The sequence below is a fragment of the Trichosurus vulpecula genome, chromosome 6, assembly GCF_011100635.1.
Source record: "Trichosurus vulpecula isolate mTriVul1 chromosome 6, mTriVul1.pri, whole genome shotgun sequence".
Classification (NCBI taxonomy): domain Eukaryota; kingdom Metazoa; phylum Chordata; class Mammalia; order Diprotodontia; family Phalangeridae; genus Trichosurus; species Trichosurus vulpecula.
The window spans coordinates 205282620-205310107 of record NC_050578.1 but is presented as its reverse complement, the minus strand read 5'-3'; the positions used below and the strand labels follow the sequence as shown (position 1 = coordinate 205310107).

At 40.1% G+C, this 27488-nt stretch overlaps 1 protein-coding gene across 1 annotated transcript in view; it reads right to left on the bottom strand.

Annotated features, from left to right (window-relative positions):
• Positions 1-27268, bottom strand: part of SORCS2 (sortilin related VPS10 domain containing receptor 2) — a 265638-nt gene extending 238370 nt beyond the window's left edge. Inside the window, exons 1-2 of the mRNA XM_036765080.1 lie at positions 27182-27268; positions 6874-7038 (exon numbers count right to left, since the gene is read on the bottom strand). Coding sequence (XP_036620975.1) covers positions 6874-7038; positions 27182-27268 — 252 coding nt within the window. The remainder of the gene's footprint in view (positions 1-6873; positions 7039-27181) is intronic.
• Between the last annotated feature and the right edge of the window lie 220 nt (positions 27269-27488).

Here is a 27488-nt window from a genome sequence, read left to right as displayed (position 1 = left end):
AATTCCAAATAAACTGATTTGGGCAGCATTATACTTTTTATTATATTGGCATGACCTAATCATGAGCAATTAATGTTTTCCCCAATTGCTTGTCTGTTACTTGACTATTCTGTACTTGTATTTTAAAAGTTTATGTGTCTTGGTAGATAGACTCCTGGATATTTCATACAACCTGTATTTTATATATTTTGTACTTATACAACATAACTGCATTCTGTAGTTATTTTGAATTTAATTTCTTTTTCTAATTCTTCCTGCTGGGTTATGTGATACAGAAATACTAATGATTGATGTCAATATCTCATTTTATTGAAGGATAAACCAAAGTCCAAAGGGACCAAAAGACAATAATCATAATTCCAGCTCACATTCATATGGCATTTAAGGTTTGCAAAATGCTTTCTATCAGTTATCTCATTTGACCCTGCCAACAATCCTCTGAGGTTGGTCCTATTATTACTTTCATTTTACCAGAGAGGGAAATGAAGCTCAGAAGGATTTAGTGACTTACTCAGAGTTAATGAGTTTTGCTACAAGATTCAAACCCAGTTCTTCCTATCTCCCAGCCCAGTGCTCTTTTCCGTGACATCATGCTTAAAGTTACACAATGTAGAAAAGCTGAGATTCTGTTCCATATTTTCTAAGTCTGGGGTTCCTTAAAGCAATGGGATATGAGAAGTCTGACAGGACAGAGGAATGAGTACTATTCTTTTGAGATAAGAAGGGACTCAAAACACTAAATTTATTGATGGAATTAATGCAACTCTCTCTGGATTTTATGTCAGAGCATTGAGAGGCAGTGGTAGCTGTGAGGAGTCCAGGAATGCACTTGGCTTCTTGAGATCGACTGTTCCACAAAGTCTTCCTGTGGGCAGCCTTTTACAAAACTTGGAATGGAATATAAAAGCTTGGTTCAAACAGGTCCTCAACTCTTCTCTCACTCCCCCTGCCCCTGCCCAGAGTTTAATAGTATTGTGATACAGAAAGAAAAATGAGTGAACTTGGAATGCAGAGACCAGAGCATTACTTCCTTCCACCACTAACTACCTATGAAATTTAGAGTAATTAGTCTTCTTCCTCTGAGCTTCAGTTTTCTCATCTGTAAAATGAGAAAGATGGACACTGATCTCTAAAGTCTTTTCTAGCTTTAAAGCTCTAATAGTGAGAATGAATCATTATCAAAAGAATCTTATTCCTTCTCTTCATTCCCATGACCACCATGAAATCCAGGCTTTTATCTCCTCACACATGGAATACTCTTGACATCTCCTCTGTGTTTCCCTGGCAATATCCTCCCTCCAAGGTTCCTCATTGTCTTAAAAGCATCTGAATTATGCAACTACCTGAGGTTCTGAACCAGATGGGATACAGAAAGCCTTCATTTCAACAAGGAAATTCACAAATATCAAGTTCCTCCTATGTCCAATATGCTGGATAGGGATAAGATGTGATAAATAATACAATCCAGGCAAACTATTTGGTAGACATTGAGGAAGAAATCTATTGTGCACTGCTACCTGGAGATAGCTATTTCTCCCACATGGCAGCAGGGAACTGTGCAGCTGAAAACCACTCGGGGAAGCTAGAGGGAAGAGCTACCTCACACATAGGCATTAAAAAAAACCCTGAGCAACCATGTAAACCATGTATGTCATAAAAACCTGTAAGTGTGGGATAAATTTGTACCCTCCCTCCATTTCCTCCTGTTATTTGAGAAGTCAGCTTTAATTGTTCATCAAGTTTTCCTACTCTTTTGATGCTCTGATATGAAATCTTGCTTCTGAAATGGGCCCTGTCTCCTGGCTCCATGTTTTCAGCTTTATATTCTATATTTCTGGTAACTAGTTCCTGGATTTGCACTACTAAACCAATAATTCTAACCCTGTCCTCCTTGGAGGCCTTCTAGTTGTTGCTACTTTTTCCTTGGCTTGAGAGGTTTCTGCTGATCAGTCCAGCCCTGACAATTCGTGCTTTCAGGAACAAAAGAATTCTCTAGGAGTCAAGCTATGTAAGCATCCTAGCTCCAGAAGGAAAAAAAACCACTCAGTATTTTTTCCAGCTTGGAGAAGAGAGTAAAATAGGACACCAGCCTCAGACCAGTCTCTCATGCTGTCTAAAACATATCCAATTTAATTGTTTCTGAGTAGGAGCAATAGCTTCTGGGCATCATGGACCAAGTTGCATTATATGCAAGACTAACTATAAGGTGCCATACCCCTGCACTTTTGCCTAGGGTATGTTAGCTATGATAGTAAGCTGCTGCTGAGAGTTACTAAGATGTGTCGAAACTATAGCTTCTGGTGAATCTGTACCAGGCTGAAGTCAGGAATAAACAACATGGAGATATTCTTATTATATGACCATGGGCAATGGACAAATATGGGAGGATAACTGCCATGCGGGTATATGAATTCTCTGCAGCTACACCTCTGCCATCCACCCAGTTTTCAACAAGTATACAGAGGCTGAAAGAAGAGACAACTGCTTGATCACATGATCAGAATGACTACTCCCACTTATATGCCAGGGGAGTTGTTTGCAGTAGGGTTGGTGTGCATTTGGCTGCAAAAAGAGTGGGATGATTTTGCCTCCCTAGTGAATCCTTAGAATCCACAGCTATCCAGGAGTGCTTTTTATGGCTACTTTATTGGTAGGCATTTGACATGTCTACCCACTAGCCAAGAAAGCCAAAATTCCTCCGGCTGACATTCCTCAAATTTATGTTTCATTTTTAAGAAAGGAAGAGAACCTTGAGTCCATTTAGAGCTCTCTATGGTTGCCTAAAGAGGCAGTGATGAAATAGAATTCCGTCTCTTAGTGAGCATGAGGCTTGTAACATTTGAGTCTCCTTTTTCCATTCTTGAGATCCAGTCCTAAACAAATTATCCTTTCATCACAATGGAGGGGTATTGATTCAGACCAGAATGTGTAGCATTGTTTAGCATTCAGCTCAGTGCCTGAAGCTCTCTGGGCTGGATCTTTTTAGTGACAATGGCCAATATCATTGTTTTTAATGGCCAAAATCTTGGCAAGCATACAGCACCCTCTTTTCTGCCTCCCTTGATTCTGACATTCAGATGATCACTGAAACAAGCTATCTCTGTTATTTCATCTACCACAGAATCTTTGATGACTTTAATTAGAACTCAATATTATATTTTCTCCACTATACAATATGGGAAGTCTTTCTTCTTAATATGAAAGATTGAACTGATGGGATATTGGCATCTATGTTACTACTTCCCAGCCACAACTAGACTGCATCTAGACAAGGGGTGGGGAACTTATGGTCTCAATGCCACATGTGGCCCTCTAGGTCCTCGAGTGTGGCCCTTTGACTGAATTCAAACTTCACAAAACAAATCCCCTTAATTATATGATTTTTTTCTGTAAAACTTGCACTCAGTCAAAAGGCTGCACCCAAGGACCTAGAATGCCACATGTGACCTTGAGGCCATAGGTTCCCCACCCTGGGTTAGGCCACTCTGTTTTGGAGAACTGCTAAGCCTTCAGAAAACTGCATGGTAGCAACTGGAAGCCAGAGAGAAGGAAAGTCAATCAATACTAGAAGACAAGGAAACAAGAAGCATTGGAAATGCAGCAAGACTTAGTTTTTAAGCCATAAGGCAGAATTTTGGTAGTGAACATTTTGCGGATCAGTGTTGACCCATGTGCCAGTAGTGTGTTATTTGTAGCCATATAAAATTACCAGAGGAATAACTTTATCAAAATATTTTTACAGTTTATTTTGGGAGTTACTGAAAAATGCTTTGGATCTTCCCAAAGTCAAAGCTTCTTCTTCTCTTCCTATTTAATTCTGAACCCTTCCTACTATCTATCAAATATACATATATATATATATATATATATATATATATGCACACACATATATAATGTGTGTATATATATGTGTATAGGTATATATGTGTATACATACATACATATATATATACATACATATATGCACATATACATATACACACATATATACATATATACACATATACATACACACATATATGGAGAGAGAGAGAGAGAGAGAGAGAGAGAGAGAGACTGGACCAAGACTCAGCAAACCATGGCCCAAGTCCAAAATTACACCCACTGCCTGTTTTTGTACAATAAATATGATAAACTTTATTTTAAAATGTAAAAACCATTCTTAATTCATGGGCCATACAAAAACAGACAGAAGGTCAGATTTGGCCTTTGGGGTGCAGTTTGCCATCCCTTGCTCTGTACAAAAGGCAAATCTTATCCGCTTGTTTTTTCCTGTGTAGATTGCTAGGCTGAAATCTTCTGCCTTGTTACTAGGAGCCTCTGTAACATTCCAGACCTTGAAGCACTGCAAGGAAGAAGGGTTGCGAGGTTTGGGGTGGTGGATAGGAGGGGGAATCAGAGGGGGGAACAGAGTGAGGATCGGAGGTGGGATTGGAGAGGGGATCAGAGGTGTTAAATGTTGACACGGGTTGGTAGTTCTTGTTGGCATATCATCTGTGAATTTCTTCCTGCTCATTAAATATCTCCCCTAGTTTCAGATAGCTTGAGAATCAATCCCTCAGCACTCTCAAAGTTGTATCATCTAATTCCTAGATTTACTCTCTATATTTGGTCTGCTTCAGTGATCTTCTTGTCTTTATTTTCTCCAGTGCCATTTCTACAGCTTCACTTAGCACATCACAAAAAGTACACAGAATTATCTCATTATAACAACTCACAAGTTTTATTAATTCTATTTTTGGTAGATGAGAGAGTTGGGATTCAAGAAAGGCTGACTGACTTGACCAGGTAACATAGTAAGTATCATAGCCAATATGTGTTCTGCATCTAAGACCAGTGTAGTTTCTGGTACATAATTTCAGTCATTTTTAGCTGAGTTTGATCTGTGGTGTTGTTGTTCAGTCATTTTAGTCACGTCTGTTTCTTCATGACCCAATTTAGGGTTTTCTTGGCAGAGACACTGGAGTGATTTGCCATTTCCTTCTCCAGCTCATTTTATAGATGAGGAAACTGAGGCAAACAGGGTTAAGTGACTTGCCCAGGGTCATATAACAAGAAGTGTCTGAGGCTGGATTTGAACTTGGGAAGAGGAGTCTTCCTGACTCCAGGCCTGGAACTCTATCTACCATACCACTTAGCGGCCCTCTGATATATCATACCAACTTGCTAAATTTCACAAGTTCAAGTATAGATGAACAGACCAGTAGCTGACATGGGTATTCCAGGACACAGGATAACCAGAAAACATCTAAACATTGCTTTGTCCCTAGCAAACCTCATGATCTTGGGCAAGTCACATGCCATCTCTATGTCTGTCTTTACTCATCTATAAGAACAAATAGTATCTGTAAATGAGGCTTACAGTCATTTAAGAGATGAGCTGACAAGGATTATCTAAAACAGAAAGTCAAATTATATGGACATTGACTTGAGTAGGAGACAGCATGGAAGAGTGCAGAGGGTCCCAGAACCATAGAAATAGGAGTTGTCATTGTTACTTTAATAATATCCACTATTTCCTCATGTACACACACATACATACTCACACATGCACGCATGCAGGCGCGCGCGTGCGCACACACACACACACACACAACATCTGCCTATCTAAGATCAATGTTAAGTGACTTGTCCAAAGCCACAAAGGTAGTAAGTAGCAGACTCAGGATTCAAAGCCAGGTCTTGTGACTTAATTCAGTCCTCTTCTTCCTGTATCACATTGCTTCTAGGTCAGGTGGTTAAGAAGTAGCAGAAATTATATCTGAACCCAGATTCTCTCCTTCTAGCCTCCAATGTGCTTTTTACTGGCAATCCTCTTGTTCTCCAGATGAGGGAAGGGTGGCCCAGAGAGGAGCAAATTCTGTGGCATATTCTATTTTATAAAGCATTTTGCTCCTAACATTATGAGATGTACAGCGAAAGTCTGATTATTCTTATTTTACAGATAAGAATGAATAGGGAGAAGGCAGGAGCTCAGGTAGAAATCTCATAGCTCACATTTAATAAATGTTTGTTAACCATTGAATATTTATGTGAGATTCACATAAGAAGACAAGGAGAAAGAAGGTAAGTCCAGAGTCATGAAGACTCTTACAAATATTAGTAACAATAGCTGATATTTAAAAAAAATCACCTTTGTCAAAAGTTCTACTGTGCAAGTCTAAAAAGGACCCTAAAGGCTATATAATCTAATTCCCCCATGTCACAGATAAAAAATCTGAGGCTGAAAGCGACTTGCCCAATGTCACATGACAAATTAGTGGCAGATTTGGGGACAGAGTTCACATATCCTGGTCCATGTCCAGTGTTCTTTTAATGATACTATGCAGCCCTGCTTGAATATTTCTCATGACAGAGTACTCACTCCCAAGCGATGCCACCCATCTTGGGACAGAACTCTCAAATCCTGGTTCATGTTCAATTTTCTTTTGATGACATTACATAGTCCCTGCTGGAATACTTCTCATGACAGACAACTCACTACCAACAATGCAGCCCATCTTTTCTTGGACTTGCCTAGGATCACTCAGCTATTCTGCACACTGTGGATACTTCTGGAAAATGGTCAAGACTGTTTTAATTCCTTAGGCCTGATGATGGAGGCAAAACAAAGCAGGTTTAATATATTTGTTTCAGTCCTCCCTCCCCCACCCTGCCCCTGCATCTCTTTCTTCCAGAGGTAGGCTGCTGAGACAATAGCCTTAGCAGGATTAAGTGAGATGAACCACAGCAGCCTCCACCTCTCTGCCCAGGAGCCAGGATATCAAATATGATGAAAGATAATTAGAATGAGTAAGTCATATCAGTGCCAGTAGGGAATACTTCTATTAGAGTCCCTGCAGATTAGAACCACGTGAGGTCATTAAATTTTACCTTGCTCTCCTTAGTGTAGGCAACCACTTTATCCTCCTCTTTGGGATGGAAAATCAGAGTTTCGACAAAGAATGTGATGAGCTGTTTCTGAAACGTGGCCCCCTCGTCGGTGCTCAGGAAAAGGCTCTGGTCCCGATCATTAAGAGATGAGCTTACGAGAATTATCTGAAACAGAAAGACAAATTATGGGGACATTGAGTTGACAAATTGTCACTAGCAATTCTATGATCTGTCAGTCTCTCTCAGTGTGATTGCTTCTTTCTGTAATCTCTGCCCACATGCTAAGTTTTACTGGAACCTGTTGAAAATTACAGTGCATATTGAAACCTTATGATGGCTGCCATTTTGTTTCAAGATGGTAGAGAGACGTATGAAGCTAACTTAAGCTGTAAGTTTGTGAAGTTTAGCACCACACAAATTTTCGCTAGCTAACTAACTCTTTGCAAAGTTATTGCATAGAAGACTAACAGGAAGGTGGATCGAATAACACAAAATGCCACCTTACTGGAGTGAAACAGAGATCTCCCTTGCCTGTGGCACCCATGTGCTATGTAAAAGTAACTCTACATTGCCTCTATTAGGTAACAATATGATGCCTATACTAATGAGTTTATGTTTTTGATTTTCAGACAGGGTCTATCTTGTCTGGGTTGGAAGTATAGTGACTTTTATATAGCATTTACAATGTGCCAGGCACTATACTAAGCACTTGACAATTATTATCCCACTTGATCATCATGGAATACTGGCAGGTAGATTCTATTCTTATCCCCACTTTACAGATGAGGAAAGTGAGGTAAATTGAAGTTATGTGACTTGCTAAAGGCCGCAGAGTTTGTGTCTGAGGCCACATTTGAATTCAGGTCTTCCTGACTCCAGGTCCAGTGCTCTAACCATTATGCCACCTAGATGCCCCACCTAATGGTCATCATTGCAGCTTTGACTTGTTGTGTTCCCAACCTGGGCTGGTTTATTCCTTCTCAAGCAGCCTGACAGGTTCCCATTCCAAGGGGCCAAAGACAGTGTTGCTGAACTTTGGACAGATACCCAATTAACTTCAGTCTTATTTTGCCTCAGAACTCTTAGGCTCAAGAGATCTGCCAGGCTCTGCCTCCCTGATTGTAGGGTTTTCTGACATGTACTTTCATGCCTTACCACTAACAAAATTTTATTAAAATTACTTATTTCTTTCAAAGACTCTTTGGATTGGAAGGGATCTCAAAGGTAACCTGACACCATTTCCTAAAATTTCCCCAATGTCTCCCCATGGAGGAAGTCTCAGATCTTCAAAGTCCTTGCCAACAGAACCTGAACCCTGGCATTTCCTGCAGATCTGGGAAGGCTTCCAACACAGGGCCAGTCATGGATTATGTTTCTGTCACCCAAGGACCAGCCTAGCTATATTAGGGAAGGCTAAAAAGAAGAAAGATGACCACTAGGGGATGGATAGTGATTATTTCTTTTGGCTGTACCAACTCTTAAAGACCATTTTGAGAAGGTCTGCAATCCAGGTAGGGGAAGTAGAGAAATCACAAATTTATTGATCTACTGATGCAAGATATTAGAAGCTTGAAGGGCTGGTGGTTATAGACCACATTCAAGTTAGCAAAGTGCTGTAATAGACTAGCTCATTTGAGCCTAATAAAAACCCTATGAGGTAATTACCATAGGCATCATTATCTCAATATTTTACTATTGAAGAAAGTGAGATTCCTTTTAAGTATGCATGGAGAAAGAGGAGGAGGAGGGAGGAGATGGAGAGAGAGGAGAAGAAAGGAACATTTATTAAGCACCTACTACGTTGCAGGAACTATGTTAAGTGCTTTACAAATATCTCATTTAACCCTCAAAATGACCCTGAGAGATAGGTGCTATTATTATCCCCATTTTATGGTTGAGGAAACTGAGGCAAACAAAGATTAAGTGACTTGATAAAGGCCACGCAGCCGGTAGGTACCTGAGGCTAGATTTGAAGTGATGTCTTCCTGACTCTAGGCAAAGGGCTGGCACTTAGCTGCTTTGCCAATGTTTACATATAGAAAGGAAGCATGGTGTAGTGGATAGAGAGCTGGCTTCAGAGTCAGGAAGGCCTGTGTTCAAGCCCTACCTGAAACATATTATCTGTGTGATCCTGGGCAAGTCATTAACCTCAGTGCCCCAGGCAGCTCTTAAGTCTGTGTGACAGAGAAGGGGCAGATCTGTATTGGTAGATATAGATGAAGTTCTTCACTGCGAGCTCCTCACATGTGAAATCATTGACTAAAAATAGGCATGTGGCTATAAATTATTTGAACTCAGGTCTTTCTGAGTCCAGGGCAGGCACTATCCTTTTTTTTTTTTAACATGCTACCACAAAGACTCCATCAGCCTCAAGCTCTGTAGATAGGAATTTCCCAGAGCTTTTCAAAAGGTCTTTTTCCTACACAGAGAGGTTGTTGTTGGTGTTGTGTTTGTCCTTCGTTCTTGAAGAGGACCATGACATCAGGGAAATGATGACATGACTTGCAGTTGACTATGATCTGAGTGAGGAAGGGCTGTCCTGCACAGAGAGACAGAAGATAAAGAAGAGGCCAGGGAACTATGACCTGGAATAGGAGACAAAGCCATGTAATTGTCCTTTCGGGAACTCATCTAGCTCAAATTAAGATCTTTGAGTAAGAAACCAACATGGTTCTCACTTGAGAGGGTCAAGAGTTGACTTGGATCAGAGGTCCTGGAGCCAAATCCCAGCTGTGCTATTATCCGGGTGACCTTGGACGAAGGACTTTACCACTCTGGACCTCACCTTTCTCATCTTGAAAAGGAAGGAGTTTGATGATGACTTCTGAAGGCAGCTATGTGCTTCAGCAGATAGACTATGGGACTTGGCATCAACAAATTTTGAGTTCAAATGCTACCTCAGACACACACTAGCTGTGTGACTCTGTGCTAGTAACCTATGCTTTCTGTGCTCAGTCTCTTTGTCAGTGAAGTGCGGAGAATAATTACACGTATCTCCCAGGGTTCTTGTGAGGATCAAAAGAATTTGGAAGGCTCAATGCAAATCTTAAAGCCCCATACAAAGGTTATTATTATCATTACTATTAATGTCTATTACAATTCTAAATCCTATGATTACTACAAGCATTTCAAAAAAGGAAGGTCGTGAGAACACTTTGTAAATCACTTGCCTTAAAACAATCTTGTGAAGAAATGGAGATGCAGTATGATTATTTGCCTCACTCACCATCACAGAGGCAGTTCAGACTCAGAGCCAAAATGTCTGGCCCCAGGTGTCCTGTTCTTTCCTCTACAGCTCTCCTTCCTGTATTCTCCACCATGCCTCCCTTTCTCTCCCTCTGTCCTACCTGAAATCGTCCTTGGGTAATGAAGGAGGGAGGAAGAAATGATTTATTAGCTCCCCTATAAAGGGAAACATCTGAAACACAAAAGTAGGCTCATCAAGAGAAGGACCTAGTTTTAAAGGGGCAAAATGAAATCCAGAGAAGAAGGAATTAAAAATAAAAAGGGGGAGAGGGAAATTCCATAGAAGGAAATTTACGAACATAGGACAGAGTTTGATGATTATGATGAAAAAGAAGCAAAAAGAAAAGAAAAAAAATTAAATGATTTGTGATCTGGTTCTTCCACTTAAAGTGTTACTTATAAGAGGGAAAAATGTCAGATCCTGGCTGGGTGCCTGGGAGGTGTTCCCTTTTTTGGATAAGACAGAGCAAGCCTTCAAAAATTGGTGGTTACGGGTCTGTTCTAATTGCCTCTGACCATGTTGCACCCTGTAATCTTTACATCTACCTTACCTGTGACACAACATAAAATGGTCTAATGTAAAACACAGAATATCAGAGCTGGACACAACCTTAGAAGATGGATCACAGAATGTCGGAGTTATAAAGGACCTTCTAACATTGAATGCAGAATGTGGGAGAGGGAATGAGCCTTTGATGTCATATAATTTAATCCCTTCTTCTTTTAGATGAGGAAACTGAGACCCAGAAAGAGGAAATCAGAGGCAGAGTGAGTTAGTGTGGCCTGACTCCCAAATATAGTGCTCTTTCTCTGAATTTCCTATGTAGCTGGAGACTATTTCCCTTGTTCATCTAACTTCATTAGTATATTTACCTGGGATCAATTGCTCTCTCTTTTCTAGATACTCTCATGGTCATTCTCAGATCTGATAGTTTCTAATTTTCTGCTTTGCAACCAACTACCTGTATCCCCTAAAACGTACCTGTGGTAGGATTGAATGAAGTGACCATCAGCCAGATCCTTTGGTAAACATCATTGATCTTGGTCAAACCACTTGCACTTGGTAAGCCTATGGGGTCTGAGATCATTGAGGTTACTTTTTGTATTGTGGAATTCTTTACCAGTCTATTAAAGCCTATGTACCCCTCTCAGAATAATGTTTCTTTTTTTTAAAAAAAATTCATAACTGAACTGATGCTGAGTGAGGGAAGCAGAACTAGGAGAACATTGTACACAGTAACATCCACATTGTGCACTGACTAACTTTGATAGACTTGGCTTTTCTCATCAACACAAGGTTCACAGACAGCTCCAAAAGACTCAGGATGGAAAATTCTATCCACATCCAGAGAAATAATTACAGAGTCTGAATGCAGGTCAAAGCATACTATTTATTCTGTCTCTTTTTTGTTTTGTTTTTTCTTTCTCATTCTCATTCATTGGTTCTAATTCTTCTTTGCAATGTGACTAATGTGAAAATATGTTTAATGTGAATGTATATGTAGAGCTTATATTGGATTGCATGTCATCTTGGAGAGGGGGAGGGGAAAAGGAGGGAAGGGGAGAAAATTTGGGAATCAAAAGCTTGTGGAACTGAATGTTGTAAACTAAAAATAACTTAATTGAAATGCTAAAAAAGAAAAGAAAAAATTCATAACTGAAAGAAATTCTATAGAGGGCAATAAAAGTAAAAATGTATTTTTTTCTAATTGAAATCCATGGGAACTCTGAAATATATCAATGGAAAGGTTCCCTGGAGCCTAAGTTAAGAATATCTCCCTTTAGGTAATGATGGAATAGCAGGTTTTTGGGATAATATGTCACTTTCTTTAAGCTGTTAATTAGGGCTATGTGATCAGAGCTTTCTATCTTAAAGGGATCTCAAAGCATTTGCAATCTTCAATAAGACAGAAATAGTAGAGAATATCACTTAGTTTTCAAGAATAATTTAAGAAAGTAGGAAGCTATGAGGTCACAGGCCTAGATGAGTTCTTCTCCTGCTGTGTTGTGTTCATCATCTTCCGCAACTGAGGTACACTTTAAATCACCTGTCCTGGGTGTGCCTTGTAGTATTTGTTCCACTATAAAAATTCCTTGTCATGACTGAGTCTCTTAAATATTTGATCTGAGATTCTTAATCCCTTTCAATACCTCACCCTTGCATCCTCCTTGTCTTTGCATATGTATAAGATATGATGTGAACATTCTGGTCTGCTCTCTGACCCATAGAATTAGCTAAAAGCCTGCATGTGGTTCCTCATTTTACAAGACCCTACTGCACCAATCTCATATTTTGCAGTTCTTGCTTCCTTGTTAAAGCATCCCTTTGCATCCCCCTGTGCAAGAATGAAGAATCAATTTCAACTCTTTCCACATTTTGCTTTTGCCCCCACTTTGATCTTCTCAGATCCCTATAAAGTGATACCATTAGAGACCAAGGTAGACAACTCTGCTTCAGGGGCATTAGAGAGGAAGACCCTCTAGAGTGGGGAGGGGAAGGGATAAGACTGCTTAATTCTGGGGGTCACATTGGAGAGAAGCCATTGTGAGAAAGATGAAGTATGGCACGTGTTGGAGACAATACCAGACCTGGAGTCAGGAAGACTGTTCGAAGGCCACCTCTGACCACTATGAGCTCCATGACCTTGGGTACAATACTTAGCGGGAGCTCACCAAATCTACCAGTTAGAAACAGGCTATTATTTCCCCTGGAGGAGGAAGGTAGGACAAAGGGACTTTCAACACTAAGGAAACATCAGACCCTTGATGTGTTGAGGAGCTGGATCATTCCCAAAGCAGGATGGCCAGCCTGGAGAAAACAACCCAAAAAACTGGAAATAGTGACAGATCAGGATGGCGGGGACAAACAACTTGGGATAATTAGTCCAGACCCCTCTACCCCATTCAAAGTCTCTGTACTTGTCATGGGTTTTCACCCACTGCCCAGAGAGGTACTGTGATACATAAAGGGTGCTATGGAAGAGGCAAAAGTTCTTGATCTCAAGTCTCAATTCTGCTGCACACTAGCTATGTGTGCTAATATATCATTTCCCCTCTTTGAGACTCAGTTTATCCATTAGTAAAATGGGATATTTTTGTTTTCATTCAGTTGTTTCAGTCATGTCCAACTCTTTGTGACCCCATTTGGGGTTTTCTTAGCAAAGATACTGGAGTGGTTTGCCATTTCCTTCTCCTACTCATTGTACAGATGAAGAAACAGTGTTTCTTTCACACAGCTAATAAGTGTCTGAAGTCAGATTCGAACTCAGAAAGATGAGTCTTCCCGACTTCAGCTCCAGCACTGTACCACCAAGCTGCCCTAAAATGGGAGATAGATTGATATATTTATACATCTATATGCAGACAAAAACTACATTTTGATATATAGACAAATATAGATATATACCCATATATATATGTATTAAAATTAAAGGGCTGGGGCATGTCAATAAATAGAAATATAAATACCCACATTAACCCTTTTCACTACATTGTTATGAGAAAACCCCCTCTTATACTTGGCCCATAGTGAAAAGTGAACTCTTCTCATGTAGCTTAGTGGCTGCTCCCAGCATTAACCTGCCTAGATCAAAGCCAACAGAGAGTCTCCAAACTGCTACCTGCAGGTATTGCTCATCTGAGGCACAGTGGGCACTGGTGTTAAATCAATTTCCAAGGCTACCAAGTTGGGGAAAAAAAAGGTCCCATGATGGGAAGGAAGCCATCACTAGTATACTACAATGAAGAGAACCTTGGATTTGAAGACAGAGTACCTGGGTCCAAATCTCAGCTCTGCCATTTAAAATCTATGTGACCTTGGGCAAGTCACCTTATTTGGTTAGGCTTCTGTTTCTGCCTCCCTAAAATAAAAGATAACCACTAAGGACCCTTCCAGCTCTAACCCTATGATCCTAGCAATCGCTAAGCATATGTTTAGCACTGATTATCTATCAGGCTCTTTGATAGACACTGGAAATACTCCAGCTCTAACCCTATGATCCTAGCAATTGCTAAGTATCTATTTAGCACTGATTATCTATCAGGCTCTTTGATAGATGCTGGAAATACAAAGAACAGATCCTCCCCCAAAATAATCCCTGCCCTCAAAGAGCTTGTTTCAGTATGTATGTGTCTGTGTATGCACATATATGTATATACAAAGGAAATTCATGAATATAAAATTGTTTTATAGGAGAAAGCAAAGCATTAATGTCTAATGAAATGTGTTGGGATCTTTAAGTCCTACAGCAATAGTGTCAGAGCTGAAAACCTGGAGATGTGGCAAGAGTATTGTTCAGTCATTTCAGTTGTGTCTGACTCTTCATGACCCCATCTGGGGTTCTGCTGGCAAAGATACTAAAGTAGTTTGCAATTTCCGTCTCCCACTCATTTTACAGATGAGGAAACTGAGGCAAATGGAGTTAAGTGACTTGTCCAGGGTCACACAGCTAGTAAGAGACAAGAGTGCTGACCTTTGGCAGATGTGGGCATCACTGATTGAAGTATGGCCTCCACCTTATATGAGGATGAAAGAAGTCACTCTGGGTCAGCTGACTAGATATAAAAACTCAAAAAGACATATGTGGACTCAAGGGAGAAGGGATTTATTTAAAAGATATCAGGGTGACATTCCCTCTTTTTGTTCTCTCTTACCCACAGAGCTCTCTCTGATACTTACCTGAAAAAGTGAAATTCTTTTGAAAGGAAATTGAATGTGTGAGGGTATCATTCATTCAGTGGGTGATGTGAATCCAATGAATTTAAATGAACAAATGAGAATCCAATATATTATTTAATCCTAATGAATACCTTAATGAGCTTTCCCCTCTTTCTTTAATTAGCCTGCAAGTAACACAAAGCCATTGTCTGAAGCCGACCCACCTTAGAAAAGAGACTGAGTGTCTGGATAAATGAGATTGTCCATCCAGACTCCTCAGATAATTTTGGCTGGCCAGGACAAAAGATTATTTATCTCCCTGTTTCAAGTCACTGCCAGGAGATCTGGCCATGGTACCTTGTTTCCTCTGCTTGAAGAATGGAAATCTGGGTTCTGTCGCCCAGAGAGTCATCCCTCGGCTAACCCAGCAAAACGAGACCTTTATAGGCCTGCTCTTCCATAAAAATCCCATCCTCCATAGACATTTTTTCTCTAGCTTGGAAATACTGCCTATATGATAGAGATTAAATCAGCCTCCCTGATCACAGCAGCTCAGAGACTACCTCTTGGCTTTAATTATCAAATAGACCTTAAAGTTGAATATTTGTGCCCTGCAGGAAATGCAGTCATTTAAAATTAGGAATGGAGAGTGGTTATTTTCTAAATGACCTGGGAAACACTATTCTCCCTTCCCCTCCTCCACCTCCCAGGTGGTTCTTAGAAGCATAAAAATTTAGAACTGGAATGGACTTTAGAAATCATCCAAGTCATGTGATTTAGAGCTAGAAGGACCCTTAGAGACTGGTTAGTCTTACTTGTGTTCGTATCCTTATTTTCCTGAATGGGAAACAGAAGCACAGAGGGGCCGAAAATTAACCATGGTCACATAGCAATTCGGATGGCTGGGATTCAAAATGACATCTTCTGATTTCAAATCTCGGGCTCTTTTCTGACTCCAAATTCAGTTCTCTTTCTACTACACAGAAACATACAAATGGTAATTATCTGGACCTAGTCTTTGCAATCACGATCTTGGCTTATTTTTTCCCCTTATCAGTGTAAGTGGGAGAAATAAAGGGAAAGAAAAGATGTCAACAAGAACAAATGTTCAAACAATGACAAAGCTTTAATTAGGGCCCGCAGAGGACATGACTTGAGGATTGTTTTTCAAAATTTGGACTAAAGCAATTTCTTTTGGTGTTATATTTATACCAGTTCCTATCCCTAGATGCACAGATGGTACCTGGGATATCAGTGTGCCACACTGGTCTTTCTAAGACAGCAGCAATATAGTAGACAGATAGAGCAGTGGATTCTGGAGCAAAGAGTCTGGAGTCAAGCCCCTAGCTCTGGTCATTACAAGCCGTGTGATTTTGGGCAAGTCTCTTCCACTCTTAGAGAGAGCCTTGTTAAATGAGAATAAGTACTTAGATTATCAACCTCACAGAAGTGCATGGAAAATACTTTGTAAACCTTAAAGTGCTATATAAATATGAGTAATTAGTATTAAATAGACCCATCAAAGATCAAATCAGTTTACCCAAAATATAACTCTAAAGCCAGGCAATAAATGATGAAGATGATTTGTTGTGGCGAGGGAAAGGAAAGGAATAAGTATGTTCCAAGCCTCTACTACTGCCAGTCACTGGACTAATCACTTTTAAATATTATCTCATTTGATCCCCATAATAACTCTGTGAGATTAGGTTCTGTTATGCTCCCCATTTCAGAGTTGAAGAAACTGGAGCAGATGGAGGTTAAGTGATTTGCCCAGGATCATACAGTTTGTAATAATAGTAATAATAATAATAGCTAACATCTTTAAAAGTGCTTACTATGTGCAAGGCACTGTGTTGAGTGATTCACAATTATTATTTTGTTTGATCTTCACAACCATTCTAGGAGGTAGGTGCTATTATCATCTCTATTTTGTAGTTGGGTAAACTGAGGCAGAGGTTAAGTGACTTTCCCAGGGTCACACAGCTAGTAAGTAGGTGAGGCTAGATTTGAACTCAGGTCTTCCTGACTCCAGGTCCAGCTCTCTGTCTATTGTGTCACCTAGTTGGAAGGGACAGATCTGAGGAATTTATGAGGTGGAATGACCCTCCAGTACTTCAGTCTGGCAACTCCTCTATAACTTATAGTAATAAAGAGTTGTTTGCCTCACTGAAAGGTTGAGTGACATAGCCACTGTCACACAGTCAGTCAGAGACAGGAATTGACTGTAGATGTTCCTGACTCCCAGGATAGCCATCTATTATACATTCAGCTTCTTGAAGATGACAAGTGACATTTATGTAGCGCCTTCTGGTTTTCAGAATGCTGTGCATACATCATCTCATTTTATTGCCACCAAAACCCAATAAAGTTGGCAAAAAACAAACAAGATGATTCCCATTTTGCAGGGGAGGAAAATTGAAAATTAAAACTCAGATCTCTCTTGACACTCAGGAGGAGGGCGGGGAGACAGGGAGAGGAAGGGAGAGAGGGAGGGAGAGAGGGAGGGAGAGAGCGAGAGCGAGAGAGAGAGAGAGAGAGAGAGAGAGAGAGAGAGAGAGAGAGAGAGAATGTTTCCTGGTATATATTTGAGATGATGTAGAGAAGAACAGAATGATAGTTCTCTGGCAATTAATCTCTGCTTTCATGATCTTGAATTATTCCCCATCTCCATCTCATGGAAAATTCTCCATTTTATCAAAACTTTCCTAAGCTATAGCTCCCAGAACAAAATGTAATATTCTATATGAGGGCTCACCAAGGTAAATCAGAGTTGGACTATGACCTCTTGAGTACTTATGTTGAGACAGATAAAGGTTTTAAAAAATTCTATCTCTGGTTTCATCAAACTTGCCATCTTGGATGGTGATATTTTAGGATTGTGGAATTCCAGGGTTGCAAACGATCTCAGGGGTGGGGACCCTGTGGCCTTGAGGCCACATGTAGCCCTTTAGGTCCTCAAATGTGGCCCTTTGACTCCACAGTGAAGTTTGGATTCAGTCAATGGGCTGCACTTGAGGACCTAGAGGGCCACACATGCCCTCGAAGCCACAGGTTCCCCAACCCTGTGTCTAGTCTGGCCAATACTTGGCTAGGAATTCCCTTTAAAGTCCATCTGACAAAAACTATCCAGCCTTTCCTTTAATACCTCCAATGATCTGGGCCATCACCAGACTCCTGTCTTGCTACTGGACTCTGATGACTCTGGAGGAGAAAGTGAGGCTAATGACTTTGAGCAGCTCTGCTTCACTTAAACTCAATTCACTCACTAGTCAAGACATCATCCTTGTGATGTCATTGGTCCTCTTTGAGAATGAAGGATGAACAACAATCTGTGAGTAGTAGTAGCTGCCCCCTGGGGACCCAACTGGCTAGTTCAAGTTGGGGAATGCTACTATTTCTCTTTCTCCTTCTTCTTCTTCTTCCCTAGCCACGCATGGCCCCTCTTTCCACTTGTGGCATCATACCCTTTAGTGTTATATCACTGGTCCTTTTTGGGAATGAAGGATAAACAACAACAACCTGCAACGATGGGGAACTTGCTATCTCTCAATATAGGTCCTTCCTGCTTTTTAGATAGCTCTGCCTTTGTTTCCCTTTAACTGACTTGCAATCTGCCTTTCTGAAACTACCCACCATAAGTACTTGTTTTGCCTCTAGGGCCACAGAAAACAATACTAATCTCTCTTGTACATAATAGTCTTTGAACACTTCAAGGAAGCTTTCTTCACATTCCCAAGTCTTCTTTTCCCTAACCATCCCCCAGACTTTAGAAACAATTAATGTAAGTAGGATCTTCAATCCCTTTTCTCTCCTGGTTATTCTTCCCTGGACAGGCTCCAATTGGTTAATTTCTTTTCCAGAATGTGTTACCACAATATTTTAAGTATGGTCTGACCAGAATACAGCTGCCCTATCACCTTCCTCATTTCAAACATAATGTGTCTCTTAGTGCGATCGAAAATTGCATTTGATTTCATGACTGGAAACAAAACAGTCTTGCAGTATGTATTCTTCACATAAGCAAATAACTGTATTAGAAAATTATATATAAGGGGCTAAGAGGTAAAAAAAATGATTCACAGGAGGATCAAAGGATATAATAGATGTGGAAGTACTTTGAAAACTGTAACATGCCCCAGAGATGCCGTGTGCATCACTATTGAGTCCATTTCTGAGGTCAGGGTTTTAGCAAGGTCATTCATAAACTGGAGTGCCTCTGGAGAGGAATGGACAGAGTGATGACGGAACTAAAACCATGATGTATATAAATTATTTGAAGTGATTTGGATATTTACCTGGAAAAAGGGAAAAATTTTGTCAGACCTCATGATCCAACTGAAATTATTCTGGCTGAAGTTAGCAAAGATCTCTTACTTGCCAGACTGGCTTTTTATTTTGTTTCTTTCCCCTCAATCATCATTCTTCTTGTGCTCTCTACAGCCTTTGGCACTCTTGATCATCCTCTCCTGCTCCAACCTCTCTCTTCTCTTGGATTTCATAACACTATTTTCTCTTGGTTCTCCTCTTACCTGTCTGCTTCTTTCCTCTGTGCCACTTTTGCCAGGTTCTCTTATAGTCCGTGCTTACTAATCATGGCCATTCTCTAAGACTATGCCGTGGGTCCTCTTCTCCTTTAACTTTTATACTAGATGTTTTTACAACCTAGTGGTGTGTGAAACGATATGCACACTGTAACAACAATGCTGCTAGCAGCTGCTGTGGCAGTGTAAGACCAAAAACACCAGCACACAGATTCTTTGATCTGCATTTCTAAGGAAAGCAACTTTAAGGGGTTTACAATCTCACTTTAATTAAACATTATTATTATTATATTATATTATTCACTTAGCTCAGGGGAGAAGTCAGCACCCTGAACTTCAGAGAAAACATAAACAGAAAATTACATAAACAGAGCAAATAACACAAATCAGCAGACAGGGCTTCTGCCTGTCGGTCCATAGCAATACATGCATAGTTACCAGAGAGAGAAGCACCAACATCTGGGTTTTCAAAGACAGGTGGCTCCTTAATGGCTACCCAGAGTCTCATCTGGCAAAATCATAGGAATGCTCTCCCAATGAGCGAGCCCCTAGCAAAATGCTAATCTCAGAGTATATATATACTCTTCTTCAGAGGGTGTCACAACCATGCCACTCAAACTCATATGACCTAGGCCTTCTCATGACTTAAGTAGGTCATCAAAGACTCCCAGTTCTATCAAAGACTTGATTGAAACAAAGGCAAGACTCAAAGGCACTTGATTGCCTTAATGCTGAGAAGCACTCCAAAACAAAAAACAGCAAAAAGTCCCAGCCTGCTTGTCATTACACACACACACACACACACACACACACACCTTAAGAACTCCCTTGCTATGCTATCTTTTTTGGGTAATCTCTTATCAACTCCTATGAGTGCAACTATCATCTTGGCAGCTGTTCCCCTGTTCTATAAGTCCAACCCTGATCTTTCTCTGGCTCCAATTCTGCATCACCTCCTTTTGGACATCTTGAATTAGATGTATCACTGGCATCTTAAATTCAATATGTCCAAAATAGAACTCTTCATCCTTCCCTCTACGACTGCAAACTTCACTCTTCCCAAATTTCCTATTAATGTGGAGAATACCACCATCCTCCCAGGTAGCCAGGTTTTTAATCTTTATATCACCCTTAACTTTCTACTTGCAACTGCCTCATATATTACATTTGTTACCAAATATTATCATGTATATCTTCATAATATCTCTCACAGACATCGCCTCTCTTCTCTACTCCCACTTCCGCTACCTTAGTACAGGTCCTCATTACCTCCCACCTAGAACATTGCAATAACTTCCTGAATGTTGTGCCTGACTTAAGTCTTTCCTTACAAAAATTCATTCTTCACTTAGCCACTGAAGTCATTTTCCGAAAAGAAAAATCTAATCACGAGACTGTGTTTTTGCATTTCTTTGTATTCCAAGTACTTGGCATAATGCCTAATACATAGTAAGCAATTGATAAATGTTTGTTGACTGCCTGACTTATTGGACATGATATGTGCTTTCAATGTCCAGAAGGCTGCCATGTGGAAGAGATATTAATTAGGTTCATTTTGCTTGTCCCTAGAAGGCAGAACTAGAAATAATGGTTAGAAGTTTCAAAGAGCCAGATTTTTACTTTGTGTAAGATGGGGTAAGATGGAAAGTGTGAGACATTTTAACAGTGAAAGCTGTCAAAATAGGCCATCATAGGATTGGGGTTTTTCATGCCTAGAAGTCTTCAAGAGGCTGCAAGGTCTTTCTACCCAAAAGCTGTGAATGGGATTCAAATACATGTTGGATTAGATGGCCAAGGAAGTCCCTTCCAGTTTTGGGATTTTGTATGCTATTAAAGAAAGCTAGGTGGCACAATTCATAAAGCTCTGGACTGAGAGTCAGGAAAACCCAAGCTGGAATCTTAGCTTAGCTTAGAATCAACATGGACCCCATCTTAGAATAATATTTTTAAATACATCAGACAAAGTACTCATCAGTTACAAAGGAAACCAATTATATTGAAATAAAGCTACATGAAATATATGTATGTATATGTATATACATACATATATGCTCATATAGTTATACACACACACATATGTATGGAATCGACGCTTAGCTGTACGAATCTGGGCAAGTTCCTTGAACTCTGCCTGCCTTAATTTCCTCATCTGAAAGTGGGGATAATAATTACCCCTACCTCCCAGGGTTGTTGTAAAGATTAAGTAATAATGTACTGTGCTTTGAAAATTGTAACGTTCTGTATATATGATTATTATGTAGGTTTTTCACTCAAATTTAACCTGCTATAGATGCAGCTCTATGTGACTGTGGTAACAATGTTCTCCTCCTCCTCATTCTGTGAATTCCATTGCTTAGGTATTAGAGGATGTTTCTGGTTGATGCTGGAGAGATTGTAGTTGCAGGACCCAGAGTAACGGGGAACTGGTTTTCAGGGGACATTCATTAAGTCCAGAAGAAAACTACAGGAGTTTACCATTTTTATCTTAGCTCAAAGTCCCAGTAAGTCATGAGTGGTGGCTTTGTAGTGAGTGACAGGCCCTCGCGCCCCTGCCTGTGGGAGGTACCATTATGAGACACCGCCTGAGAAGATTCCTGGAAGAACAGAATGAAATGGCTCTGAGGTGTGCCTGCAGCGCACATAGTTTCCTTTTCTCCCACTCAAATTAAGTTATTAATACAACTGCCTGCAGAGTGTGAGTCTAATGAGAGCTAAACTTTCTCCCATGTTTGGTACAATAAAAAAAAGCATTCATATGCACCACCTCCTCACTGATGACAATTTTGGGATCCCATTTAAAATGGGATCCAATTATCTTGCACACCTGAGGATGGACTGTCTTGTTTATCTCAAAATGTCAATGTCATCCCTTTCATGTTCCAACCTCCCTACTGCCATGCACCACAGAAGGACTCCACAGGGAACAGCAGAGCTGGCCTCAGGCAAGATGGCAGGTATTTGGTAAAGCCAAAAGAATACTGTACTAGAGGCCAAGAGGTCTAGGTACCGGCTAAACAAGCTTTCCCATTAAATGGGTGGTGCTTTGGACAAGTCAGTCAACATGAATTTATTAAGTGCTTACTATGTGCCAGGTACAGTGGATAGAGTTCTGGGCCTGGAGTCAGGAAGAACTGAATTCAAATCTGGCCTCAGTTACTTCCTAGCTATGTGACCCTGGGCAAGTCACTTCACCCTGTTTGCCTTAGTTTCCTCATCTGTAAAACAAGCTGGATAAGGAAATGGCAAGCCACTCCAGTATCTTTGCCAAGAAAATCCCAAATGGGGTCATGAAGAGTCAGATGTGATTAAAAAGTGACTGAATAACATTGTGCCAGGCACTGGGCTAAGCATGAAGGTTACACAAATGAGTGTAACATGTGCAAGTCTCAGCCTTACAATCTAATAAGGGCGTATGACATATACCTCCCAATATGAGGGAAAGAAAGGAAAGCTTTAGGCCAGGTATTGCCCTGTTTGGTGGTTCCTTTGACAGTCATGGCCTCTTTGATGGTCATTATACAAGCTACTCCATCTTTCAACTTCATGAATTCTCACTGGCTATCCCTCATGTCTAAAATGCTTCACCTTCTCATCTTCACCTCCTGGATTCCCTTAATGTTAGTGCCTTCCTTTTGAGATTATCTTCAATTTACCCTGTATACATCTTGCTCATATATATTATCTCATTTCATTAGATTGTAAGATTGTGAACTCCTTGATGGCTGGGACTGTTTTTTTAAATTTTTTTTCATATCCTCAGTGCTAAGCACAGTACATGACACATAGTAGGTGCTTACTAATGCTTATTGAGTTGTTGACTTAATAGGAAAATTCAGAAAAAGATGGATTATGGGAAGAAAAAATAGAAATTCTGTTTTGAGCATGCTGAATTTGAGATGCCTACTGCATATCCAGTTCAAAATAACTAATAGCAGTTTGATCCAGCAGGTCTGGAGCTCAGGAGAGAAACTAGGACTGGATATATAGATCTTGGATTTATCTACATAAAGATTATAATTGAACCTTTGGGAACTTATGAGGTGAAAAAAATGAGAGAATGGTCCAAAGACAGTGGATACATAATCTTCTTAGCCCCCAATTAAAGCCTTTCCAACCTGATATAATCCATCAGTCTGTTCCCTGAAGTCAAGACCTCAGGGGCAGCTCAATGCTATGGTGAGAAACTATTATAAAAACACAATTAAAAAAAAGAACTTCCAGTAACTATTTCTGGACATCACTAAGAAGATTGTAATATAATGCTTAACAGCTCTTGGGTTTCATTCAAAAACACTTCAGAAACAAAGCAAGCTTAGCACTAAAACGGTTTAATTTTTGCATGAGTGTGATGGTGTGGGGGGAGTATTAATGTTATCTAGATTTACCCCTTTAATTAAAACTCTATCTCATGCTCTATTATCAGCCATACAGATGTGAAGAGCTATGTAGATGAAACTAACAGAAGCCCTTGGGGGAAAATATTAGGTAAAGATAAACACAGCAGCTGCACCCCCCTTCCACATCCCAAATTAGGATCCAGCCCTGAGTGTCTTGGAGGAGCTGGTATTAGTCATGATGATAAAAATAGCTTTCTCACCCAACCCCTCATTGTTGCCTGTACATACATCTTGTAGAGATATTCAGAAATGACTAAGAATTATGCAGGCTTTCAGTTTGTAATTGCACCTTTGTAATGCCCTTTGATTGCCAGGTCAACTATCCTCCACTTGAAAAACAAATAGAAACATGTCTGGAAAAGAATGTGCATAAAGTGAATTTTTGTAAACTGAATCCTACTTGTTCTGTGACTTACATTAAAATGGCAACAGCAATTTCTTGTCATTTTGGATTCTGTTGCTATTTATGGCAAGTCATAAGGTAGAACAGACAGCATGGTGAACTGGAACCGGAAATTGTTAGATAGAATCGGTGCTGGCTGGATATAGGTCAAGTTCAGAGACTGCAGTGAAGTCAGGAAGGAGATGGCAGATGCCACTGGTTCAGACAGAGGTCCAAAGACCAGGGAAGACAGCTAAAGCAGGGAGGGCCAAGCAGTTCAGAGAATCAGGGATCGCAGGATATTAGCAGTGGAAGTAACTTTGGTACAGAAAATGTTAGAGCTCGAAGGGAGTACTTATTTGTTATAAAGAATGGCTTTCTTGGATACTTGGAGAAATTTAGATGAGGTAAAAACAAATTATATTTGTAAATTTGATTTTTATAAAGAATTAGAAGGGATCTTAGAAAACAGAATGTCACCACATCATGAGTTACTGTTAGAGATGAGACAAACCCCCAGATTTTCCCATCCCAGGTAAGTTATTTGTATGTGTCACCATGCTGCAGTGACATGTAGTAATACACAGACATCTTCAATAACAAAAATACTCCAGGAAGATGGAGCAGCTTCATTGCCAAATACTTAATTTTGGAGGGCAGGTCTTAAGGAATCTACCTCAGGGCAGCATAACGAGCCAAGAGAGCCAAGATCCCATCCAGAAATTAGCCCTATCATCTGCTGATGTCAAGAGCCTCATTCCGTTAATTAAAAGTCAACTGAAATTTAGGGGGTTGTCTAAGCTAAGGTTTAAAAAAGTAGAACAGGGAGACTTTTGTCATTTATTCTAAGAGAAATTGTCAAACGGGAATGGAAATAAACATAGTAATCATGGACAAAGTCTGTCCAGGATGATGTGCTAATTTACCAACAATTCTCACTAATTTATTGCAACTTAGACTGATAATGGTGTAATAAAAAATCAAATGATGTTGCTCTTCTAATGATGTCCCCTATTCATATCTAGCTAGTTCATAGGTTTACATTTAGATAACTAACAAATTCACCGTGAGGAAAACCAACATATGGCAGCTTTATGTCTCATCCCATCCCATCTCTTGCCAAAAGACGCAGCTAGGTGGTATGATGGATAGTGATGGACCTGAAGTCAGGATGACCTTAGTTCAAACCTTGTCTCAGACACTCACCATTTATGTGATCCTGGTCAAGTCTTTTAATTTCTGTTTGCCTCAGTTTCTCCAATTATAGAATGAAGATAATTAAAAAAACCCCTAACTTCTAGGGTAGTTGTGAGACTCTAATAAAGGCATTATTTCTTCTCTCCCTCCCTCTGTTCTTTCTTTCCTTCCTTTCTTCCTTCCTTCCTTCCTCCCTCCCTCCCTCTGTTCCTCCTATCCAGCCATCTAACCTTCTAACCAGGCCACATTACCATCTGCTTGCAACACTAACCCGCTCTTCCACCCTTGGTCCGGCATTATTCACAACAGACTTCAATTGGCCCCTCCCCCACTTTTCTGGAAAACAGAACTACCTTTCCTGGTCACCTCTCCCCTATATGTGTTGCCTTCCTTTTCTATAATTTAAGTTCCCCAAGGTCAGGGACTAGACATTTTTAATTCTTTGAGCTCCCAGAGCTTGCACTGTGTCTGGCATATAGTAAGCACTCAATAAGTATTAATTTCAATAATTTATTCTATAGGAGAAATTAGCAAAAGCCTAATGATAAAAACCAATACCCTGCCTTGGCAAGCAGTATTAGAGAAGATGGGGCATAGGATGCAGAATTACAAAAGGCACCGGATAGTCAGAAGACCTAGACCCAAGTTCTTGATCAAGTGACTTTATCTCTCTGACCCTGATAGGTGAGAGATGACTGGCCTATCTTTTAGGAAGTGAATTCATGCTAATGAAAGTAGATACTGGCCTAACTCAAGAGAATACTAATACAATTCCTGATGAAAGACAACAAGATAGTGACAGATGAAAAGGGAAGGTGACATAGAACCAATGGATACTTTTCAACAATTCAATAAAATTCATTAAACTACTACTCCCAGGCAGGTATCTTTCTACAAGCAGAAATGAGAAAGACAAATACAACATCTTCCAAACCTTCAAAGATCTTTCATTCTGCTGAGAGGACACTAAGAATAAAAACTCCATTCCTGTCAAGCCTATTATTCAGCATGTATGGTTCCCTATGAATTAGTACCCACAGCATATTGGTATTGCCTTCTATATTGCTGGGAGGGCAGAGCCCTCTAATGTGAACCTGCTTGGTTGCAGCAGTTTGTGGAAGGCAATAAAGAAAAGATTTTCTAAACTGGCCATGGATAGTAGCCACAGAAAACTGGCCCCAGACTAGTCTGAGTAGATTCAGTCAGAGTTGGACTTGGAAAAGAGGTAGTATGATTTCACCAAAAGAGCAAGTGATTTGGCATCAGATAAGTGGGCTTGAATATCAGCCCTGTCTCTTTCCACCAATGTGATTTGGGGTGAGTCACTCCAACTCTCTTAGGCTCTAATTCTTCATTTGGTAAAGAAGAGGCTTGGACAAGACGGTTTTTAAGGTCTTGAGGAGAGCTCCCAAACAGACGACAATCTCCTTACACTCTTAGAGAAAATAAGGATTCTCAAGCGGTCAACTGGGTAACATTTAATAAAGCATTCCCCAAACTGAATTACAGAACTTACTGTCAAACTGTGGGGAGGTTCAGCATGGTTTTAATTATTGCACTGATGGTTGCAAAAACATCATTAAACATCCTGGAACCTATTTGTAAATTGAATGGGGAGCCACATTTCTTCCCTACAGTCAAAAGGCTGACTTGTAAAACTCTTGTTTAATCAATACTAAATAAATAAGTCAAACACTTTTCACAAGCTATAAAAACAAACCTTCCCCACTATTGTATGGATCTGATTTATTAACGAGGATATGAGATCTCTCACAACACTTGCAAACCAGTGGGCTCACCAGTGATTATTGATGACCTTGGTTCTCTGTAGATGCATTTCTCTCTAGCTTTACAAGGAAGAGGCTTTAATAGCATTTTGGTTCAGTACCACATTATAGATGATGCTGAAATTGTGTTCTCCCAGGGACAGCTGCATTGGAACAGTTAATTCAGTGGTTGGCGAATATGCATACATTCGTAGATTTAGAGTTAGAATGGGTCTTAGAGGACACATGGTCCAAACCCCACATTACGGAGATAGAGAGAAGTTAGCTGACTTATTCAAGGTCACACAGTTCATAAGTAGAAGAATCCATTGGAAGGATTCTTTTGTTTCTAAATCTAGTACTCCTCCCACTTCGCCATGCTTTTACTAAATGGTATATATGACCAGGATACCATCTTTAAAACTAAAA